The sequence below is a fragment of the Rhea americana genome, unplaced genomic scaffold (assembly GCF_003343005.1).
Source record: "Rhea americana isolate MKP2758 unplaced genomic scaffold, rheAme1 scaffold_46, whole genome shotgun sequence".
NCBI classification, from domain to species: Eukaryota; Metazoa; Chordata; class Aves; order Rheiformes; family Rheidae; genus Rhea; species Rhea americana.
In genome coordinates, this window is record NW_028186601.1 from 5,645,020 (window position 1) to 5,653,721 (window position 8,702).

The 8,702-nt window shown below is 38.6% G+C and overlaps 1 protein-coding gene across 1 annotated transcript; it reads left to right on the top strand.

Moving 5' to 3' along the window:
• Nucleotides 1-2,515: 2,515 nt before the first annotated feature.
• ZNF706 (zinc finger protein 706) lies at nt 2,516-6,803 on the top strand. The gene is made up of 3 exons (XM_085316334.1): nt 2,516-2,678; nt 3,839-3,946; nt 4,831-6,803. The coding sequence occupies exons 1-2, from the start codon at nt 2,544-2,546 to the stop codon at nt 3,932-3,934; spliced, it is 231 nt and encodes a 76-aa protein (XP_085172460.1). The 5' UTR covers nt 2,516-2,543; the 3' UTR covers nt 3,935-3,946; nt 4,831-6,803.
• The last annotated feature ends 1,899 nt before the right edge of the window (nt 6,804-8,702 follow it).

The window sequence follows — 8,702 nt, forward strand, 5'->3', positions numbered from 1 at the left end:
CGGGAGCCGGGTGCTCCGAGCTGCCGCGCGGTTCTGGAAGCGACAGCGGAAGCAGCTGCTGGCGGCTGGTTTTAGGACTCGAAAGCCCCTGCTGGRGTGCCGGTGCTCGGAGGGAGCCGGGCCGGCGAGAGGCGTCGGCGAGCTGTAGGTCCGGCCTGGCCGCGCGTAGCGGGCGGCGGCGGGTTCCCGGCGGCGGCGGCTCTCTGGGCGAGCGCTCGCCCGCCTCGTCCCGAAACGGCGGGGCGGCTTGCGGAGCGCCGGGAGGGTGTGCCTGATAAAGAAAAGCTTTATCTGTGTTGTGCAAGCAAAATGCAGCTGGAGCCTTGTAGACGGATTCAGTCTCTTTATAACAAACTCCTGGATTGTCTTTGTCAGTGAACTCATAGTTCAAACGCTCTTAATTTTCCAGTATTTAGTACTCTCTGTGTTTTGGTTGTTGTAGGAGTAATTTGCAGCTCTTAAGCACTGCTGGTGTTTTGGTCCCAGGCATCATATGAAGGTTGATATTTCTAAGCAGATGTTTTTTGTTTATATTTCCTTGTTTGTGTCTCAGCTAAAACAGGAATTGCCCAATACATATGAGCTCAGTGTGACTGAGCTGTTGCAATGTGTTAGTTAACAAGCTCTTATCAAAGAACTAAAACGCATAGTAATATGCAGCTGCTTTATTAAAATCTATTTCTTGCTTGCTATGTCTGAATATGTCTTCTGTCAGGAGCTGTTWGACTCCTGGAGGGTTGCTGTGATGCTGATAAAATGAAACTGAAATAAATCTACAGTTCCTTCTAGTGTATGTAAAACTATTGCCAATAACTCTTGTTTTTTGTTTTTAATGAGAATGCAGTGTTCTTGTTAAGCCATGCTCTATGTAAACAATGTGAGGCCCTGATTGGGATGTTTCCAAGTAATGGTAGCATCCACTTACTGTTGACAGTGAAACACAAACTGGTGTTCTTAATCTATTAATGTTTGGTGCTGCATCTCATGGAAACTGTTAAACACTAGAAACTTCAAGTGTTTCTGTATGCTTATTAACATTGAAGACAAGAAAACTAATTCTGCTACTAGCTATGCTAAAGAATAATGGCTATAGAATTACTTGGACTTCTAAATTTTCATCTAGAGAAATTGATGGGGGAAGAGGAGGGACCATTCAAGATGCAGCATAATACTTCTACAAAGTTGCATGGTATGGTTACATACAGTGAGCAAACTTGACTCTCTGACCTGGGAGGTGCCTTTCAATCTGTGTGAGCTCTTTTGGGTCAGGACCATTTTCTTGTTTAAGCGTTGAGCACTGTGAAGCTATGTGTCTGGGAATTTTTACAATACTACTGAATTTCCAGGTGCAGTTGGTATTTCATGAAATTCTTATGAATTCATTTTTATGGTGGTTCAGAGGACTTTTCATAGGTATTTACTGAAGCTCAATCTTTGTCTGTGTAGGCCATGCTCCTTGCAGTGGAAGACACTGTCCTTCTGGGAAGGACTTACATGACAGACCTGTTGTAGCAGGCTTGATATTTCATGAAAATACACTGCACAGATACTAGACTACCTGTTTCATACAGGGACAATAACCAACAAACCTGGCAATGTTAGACTTTACTAGTCGTCCTGGAAGCAATTATTAGCTGTCCTCTGCTTGCTTCTGGTATCTAGCATTTCCAGGAGAGTCGCACAACTGGATTAAGTGTGGGATGTAAGGGACTGTAAGAAAGATGATAGCTGAAAGTGGGCTGCTGGATTATATAATCACATTTGAAGTCTGCTGTGTTTGCATTCCTGAATTCTGCCTGACATCTGCTCTGGAGGTGGGATGCAGGCTGGGTTGGATGTTCTAGTAGGCTGCGTACTAGTATCTTTGTAAAATACGTCATTGTGCTGTTCCCTGAAATGTAGTTTTAGTATCTTCTTTCTTTTTTTTACAGTGGACCTTCTAATGACAGGTGGCAACAGGGTCYGATTCCTTTATGCTTCTATTTTGTATGGAGTAAAGGCTTCTGATGGAGGCAGTCTTACTCTTTTGAAAACAGTACATGTATGTAAAGTCAGCTGGAAATCAGAGGATGGTTGCCTGCAAAAAGCAGCCTTGAATTAAGAAAGCTGTCATATTGCTCTTACTGTTTCTGATTCAAAAAATAAAACAAAAAGCAAACTCCCCCCCCCCAAAAAAAAACCTCAAAACGAACACCCTTCCCTCTAAATTTTACTGTGCCTGCAGAAATAAAGAATAAGTTTCTATTAGCTGCAAAGGAGACAATTTGTTTTACTTGGAAACACCTTTCAAAGGTAAGCCTTGAAGTAGAAGTAGGAGCCTTAAAATGGTTTAAATCACTAGTGAATGTTTTTAGCAAGACACTGAAAACTGGAGGGTCCTCACAAAAAGAGCTTGAATAGATGTCTGTTTATGAATTATGGGAATTATAGGCCTTATAGAAAGAGCACATGACTGCTTATGTTCATAGTTATGGCTTCTGAGTCAGCTAGCAGTAGTAGTTTCTCACTTGTGTAGACTAAATGTCATCTTTTTGTTTGTAGATATGGCTCGTGGACAGCAGAAGATTCAGTCACAGCAGAAAAATGCCAAAAAACAAGCTGAGCAAAAAAAGAAACAAGGACATGATCAGAAGGCTGCAGCCAAGGCTGCCTTGATATATACCTGCACTGTCTGTAGGGTAAGAAGAATGGAAAGCGAAGTATTATTGTAGGCAGGGCTTTTTTGCAGCCTGTAGCAGAACTTGTTAGAAGATGGTATAGTGGAAACCAAGTAAAACCCTTAGCTTGTTGCTGTAGGTGTTTGTATCTTTTATGTATCTAATATAAAGTTGTGACTTGTTTACAGGTTACTCAGCTGTATTGATAATTTAGATCCAAGAAAATCTGTGATGACATGTGCAGATCTGTTTTGTACAGCTAGGCATCCTGCCTACTGAATTGCAAGGGTCTGCGTGTGCTGCTGGTGTGTCATATAAAGGTTGAAAGGCTTGACATCACTTTCTGTACAGCCACGAATGAAAAGAAGGTTCCTTTGTGCTGGAACTGGCCTGCCTTGAGATCACTGGTTATTGATGATAATAAACAGTAAAAGTGTCACTGTATGAAGCTAAAAGCTTTAATGTAGGTGTGCTATACAGTAATTTATACTAGAATGAATGACTTGACAAGAAACAGAACAGAAAAGTAAGCACTAATGAGACTATACTTTCCTTCTGGCTAATTTCCTGAATGTGCCAATTTCAGAGCTGAAGGATAAACTTTCATTTTTCACACAGATAGTTAGTCCTAGAATAGCTTTGTCACTTTTAATGTCTTAATGAAGGTTCCAAATTAGGACTGCCCACTTAAGTACTTGTAACCAGCTCTTCTTTTTGTGAAATGGGCAGTTAATGCCTGCAGGTGTGTAGTGGCAGTGGTCTTAGTTTGTGCCATGCAGGCGTTGCATAACTCTTGAGCCTTTTAGAATAAACACCTTTCATAAAGATCTGATTCTGAAAAGGATAAAYGCTTATATTTTTGTGTTAAAGAAGAAAATGGTAGGGAGATAAGTTTCCCACCAAAGCAGCATGTGAAGTACGTAAGAACTTTCTGTTAAGAATAACACTGTTGATGAACATGTCGAGAGTGTGATACTAGTGCTTAAAAGTGAGTCTCTGATTCTGAGGTTAAATGTTCTTAATATGCAGCTAAATTAATGGTGCATCTATCACTAGGGGAGTGTCACTGAGGAGATACTTCTTTTTCTTGGTTAAGCAGATTAAAATGTAGTGAGAACAGTTCTTGTACTATCATTTAACTCTTGTACTGTGCATAAAGCTAAATGTCTCTCTTTAATCAGACGCAAATGCCGGACCCCAAGACCTTCAAACAGCACTTTGAAAGCAAGCATCCTAAGACTCCACTTCCTCCAGAATTGGCTGATGTTCAGGCATAAAGTTGTCTACAGGTCATTACATTAATTTCTAAATAATAGTCTGATAAAGTTGTATTATAAATCACTTTTTCCCCCCAACCAGCTGAGAGTTGGAACTTGTTTCTTTTTCTCTAATATGAAAATTAACTATAGTGTATAGTTATACCCCAGAACTGTTCAAGGAATCATAGAATCGGTAAGGTTGRAAGGGACCTCTGGAGATCATCTAGTCCAACCTCCCTGCTCAGCAGGGTCACCTACAGCATGTTAGACAGGGTTGTATCCAGGTGGGCCTTGAAGATCTCCAGAGAAGGAGACTCCAYAACCTCTCTGGGCAACCTGCTCCGTCACTCTCACAGGGAAGAAATTCCCCCTCACGTTCAGGCAGAGCTTCCTGTGCTTCAATTTCTGCCCGTTTCCTCTTGTCCTGTTGCATAACACATGAGAAGCAAGCTAATATGTAAGTGAAAGGGCTGTGGCACTTTGCTGTGCAAGGATGCTATTTTAAAGGGAATGAATGTTATTTGAAATAGTTCTTCTTAGTTATAAGAATACATTATTTGTTTTTGCTTTGAAACATTAGTTTTGCTTTGAACAAAGTATTTGTAGTAAATATAGTCAGCCTGCTGCTACAGAACATGTAATAGTTGTTTAGCATGTCTAGTGATTGAGCCTTTTTTGTTCCTGAAGTTATGCAAGTGAAAGATTTTTCTGTATCCAAACAAAAATGTAAGCTCTATATTAACTTCTAGAAGAGATTTACCAATAGCCAGTTGTTAGGCTGTAACTGGAAGAAGTAGTTATAATGAAAAAGGCTGAAATAAGGTAAAAAGTAATATTACAGTATTTCATTCACTCAAAGATAAACAACATTGTGTAACAGTTAAGCTGAACTGAGTTATTCTTGTTTTTTATAGGTGAAGTCACGGCACCTATTGACTCTTCTGCTGTCAGATCTTACATAACAAACCTGCAGCTGCTTTTCTAAAACTGTTGATCAGCAAAAATGAAGGGGCTACAGAAACATTCATATTTTTATGCTGTTCCCTCTTGGGCTTCATGCAAAGACAATTCTGTGTAAATGTACAGTTGTGCCCTATTTGAAAATCCTGAAAAATCAGTCCATACTTGTTATAAAAAWTTTTTTACAATTGTAATTATATTGATGTTCATATTGTGTAAAATAACTCATTTAATAAAGTAGTACTTTGATTTTACAGTATCACAGATTAAGTGCTTGTAGAAGTTCTGTTTCAAATTTCTGCATTATCTGCCTTATGAAATCCTGACAAAGACAAAGTGGAATCTTCCCTGTCCTGCCAAAACTTGAGCAGTATCATTCCACTGAAAGTAATGTACATTACAGTAAATTAATCTCAAGTGAAGAGGGAAGCTGCTCAGATTTATCATTCAGTGTGCAGTGTTCAAGTTCTTGGCTCAGAAGGCAAAGTAAACTCCTTRGAAGTTGCATTAGAATCATGAGACTTCCTTCCCCATGTTGCTGTTCTGCGTATGAGAGTCTAGTACTACAAGCCATTTAGAACGGGATTCCTTTGTTGCAAGGGAGCTTGTTCCTTGGAGTCGTGCGCTGGAGAGGCCCTTGTTAGAGGCAAGTGATCCTTAATGGCTAAGGGAGGTGAAAGATGATAGAATTTAATGCTTTTGGGCATGGTGGCCTGAGTAATGCTCACAAATATAAGTTAAAGTAACTGCTCTTGACTGTAATATTGATAGGAAAGATTTTTAAAGATACTTGAGCAGTCAACCATACAAGCTCCCCCTCAAATGTGTCTGGTTATTTCAGTAGCAGCTCTTCAAGAAATATGTAGAGTAGCCAGTTATTAATAGCCTTACTTCACAACCAGCTTAAAATAAGCCTATTGGAATAGAACCAAAGTAACTAAAATCATATGGCTAGTTTTAATCACATCTGATTCCTTAAAGTTTCATTGTCAAGAAAAAGCTGGATAATAGCACTCTGGCCAAGAGCATTTGAGAAGCTAAATACTATTAACCTTTAGTATTCTGGGCGCAGTTCTAATCCCAGATTTACAGCACAAGGYGGTAGAAAACATCTGAATTGTACTAGGAGGTCTCCCATCCTCCACATTTGGAGTGGGCTTGTTTAAGAACTTTAGTTTTGAAGTTACTGTAAGAAGCGATACTAGAATAGTTGTGATTATTTATTGTGGTTACAATTTATGCAAAATAATTTTGGTAGTCCAAGTAACCCTTGCTTCGTGGCAGGACTGTGTATCTGACCTTCAAATGGCTTCCTGAAATCTAGGAGTATAGTCTCAAAAACTCATTCACTTAAAAGAATGCACTTGGTATTTTATTATATAAAGTCAAAGCCTTTGTCCACTTGTTTGCTCTCTAATGGAATACTTCTGTGAAACTAGCTTCCTGTCCTCTTAACTATGACAGTTATCTCTGTAAATACTCATTTTGACCTAAAGTTTCTCTATATTATACTCACTCTGGGATAACCTGTGTATACCACTTAACTTTTGTAGATAAAGTTGTTTTCCTCTGGGAGTAATCCACTTCTGCACTTGTACACTTGACATCAGAATGTAACCATTTATTTTTTTATTTAATGTTATCAGTAAGTATATCCTGACAGACTGGCTCCCAGGAGACGAGAAATCTGCTCTCAACCTTTGTGCTGAATGGGGGAGGAGTACTTAAATGTTCTGATKCTGTAGTTTGTCTGAAAATATGCCTAGTGCAAATTAAGGTATCTCTTGCACTTATTAGTATTTGGTAATCTGATTTTACTTTGGAAAATGTTTGGGATGCATCCCTATAGTTTGAGCCTAAAGGTGAAATATGTGTTCCTTCGGTTTAGATTGTGAAGCATTAAATAAAAATATTGTTTCATAAACAATCTTTCTTAATGAGCACTGAAGAGCCGGAAAGCTGTATCACTTGTAGGATGGATGAATTATGTTAGAACTGGTATATTTTCAAAACTGTATGAAGCTTGATTCAAAAATACCATATGAACTGATTTTTACATAGTAGAAGGCGAGGGTGATCCTCAGTTCAATAAACCCCTAGTTGCAGTAGTTGTTATCTAAAATACAGTAACAGATTAAACCTATGACTGAATTGTTATAAAAGCTTTAAAAGTATAGTGGGAATGCTATACTAAATGGGGGAATTGTTATTGTTTTAGAATATTTACAATACTCCTTGTACCTAAAAGTTGAGAGGACAGTCTAAGTTCTCTATCATCTCTTCCTGATCTGAAGGATGGCACCCTGTTACCTGGCTAAAGACACAACTGTGCATTGTAATGTGTCTGATTAAAGAGAATTAAAAAAAAAATGTAAAATGTGATATTTCATTCCTGCTCTTAACAAGTAGTACTTCACTTCTAAAATGTATTTGCTAGCTATGGACAGTCCTGGAGCTTGAAGCTGTCTAGAAGGAAGAAAAATAGGCATGGAAAAATTCCTGTGTTCTCTTGGGAAAAATTCATCTTTGTACAGGGACAGCTTTTAGGTTACATATTCTGGTATTGTCAGTATGATTGTCAGCTATGATGGATGCTTCTGGAGCACAGTTTTAAAATGTGATTTTGGGATTTTCAAAAGCCTGCACCTCTTGTGGAGTTTTCTTTAAATATCATCTAAAAATAAGAGTAGGACTTGCAAGCCTTTGAAGAAAACATTCTTACCTTAGATCCCTCCCCCAAAAGTTGGCACGTATAATCATGATTAGGTCATCTCAAAGACTACTGAATAATCAGTCAATAAGAACAGCTTTACAATTTGTCTTTACCCAGACTTACTGAGCAAAGTAAAAATACAGAAACTTGCCTACATCTAAGAAGTACTATTCTTGCTATCAAAGCGCTATGTGAAAAAATCTGAAATAGAAGTGGAAGTTGGAAGAATAGATGTGAGTTGCTGTGTTAGCCTTAAGGAAATAGTTAGCCTTATACACTGTTCTAAAATAGTCCCGGGAGACGATCCCTTTTGGTTATTTGTTGTTAAGCTGAAAACACTTCAGCTCAACTAAAGCTGATGACCAAGGGCTGTTTGCAGAACACGTAGTAATGAAGGAATTTGTAGCATTTTGGTAAACTGTATGGAACTGTTTTCGTATCTTGATAAAGTGAACTAGTAGAATTTCTTTTATCACCAGTCACTGATAGGATTGATGTCTGTTTCATCATTACATATTATCATTGGAAATGAATATTATCACTTTCACAAAAGCAGGTTGGAGAGTACTGGGTTTTACTGAAACTGTGGTCTTCCCTGAGATCTGACCAGTGAAGCTGATTAGTCTTGCAGAGTTCACAAAGAAAGTAAAGGTCTGCTTGTGTTTTTTATCTACTTGGCTCCATTCTGCTGAATATAATTTTTAGACCTTTAATTTACCTGTTTGGAACCTTAAGGATTTTGCTGTGGACTTTGAATTCACCTCCAGGACTCAGCTTTGGACTTGTTCAGTTTATGATCTGTATCCCGTAGCATCATCAGAGAGGTTGCTCAAGTCCAGACAGTGGGAAGGTAACGTAAATGTAAAGTTCTGTATGTGGAATTTTGCTATCAGTACTTTGATTATTTGGAAACACTTAATGTCTTAATGTATTGTTGCTTTGTGGCTTTTTGTGTAGATAAGATACGCTAGAGATTTCCTAAGGGAGTTGCGTTACTTGGGTAGCTTTCAGTAAAAGAATAGATTGGATGTATCTTTTGAAATTCTTTGATATGGCTTTTAGCCTTGAGGTTTTGGGGAAAGGAGGAATTTATATCCATCCCAGCATTGTTAT

Excerpts from the sequence above, each read along its gene's own strand:
- ZNF706 (XM_085316334.1), top strand. The coding sequence starts at position 2,544 with ATGGCTCGTGGACAGCAGAAGATTCAGTCACAGCAGAAAAATGCCAAA. Across the intron at positions 2,679-3,838 it reads ATACCTGCACTGTCTGTAGG|ACGCAAATGCCGGACCCCAA; the intron begins GTAAGAAGAATG and ends CTCTTTAATCAG.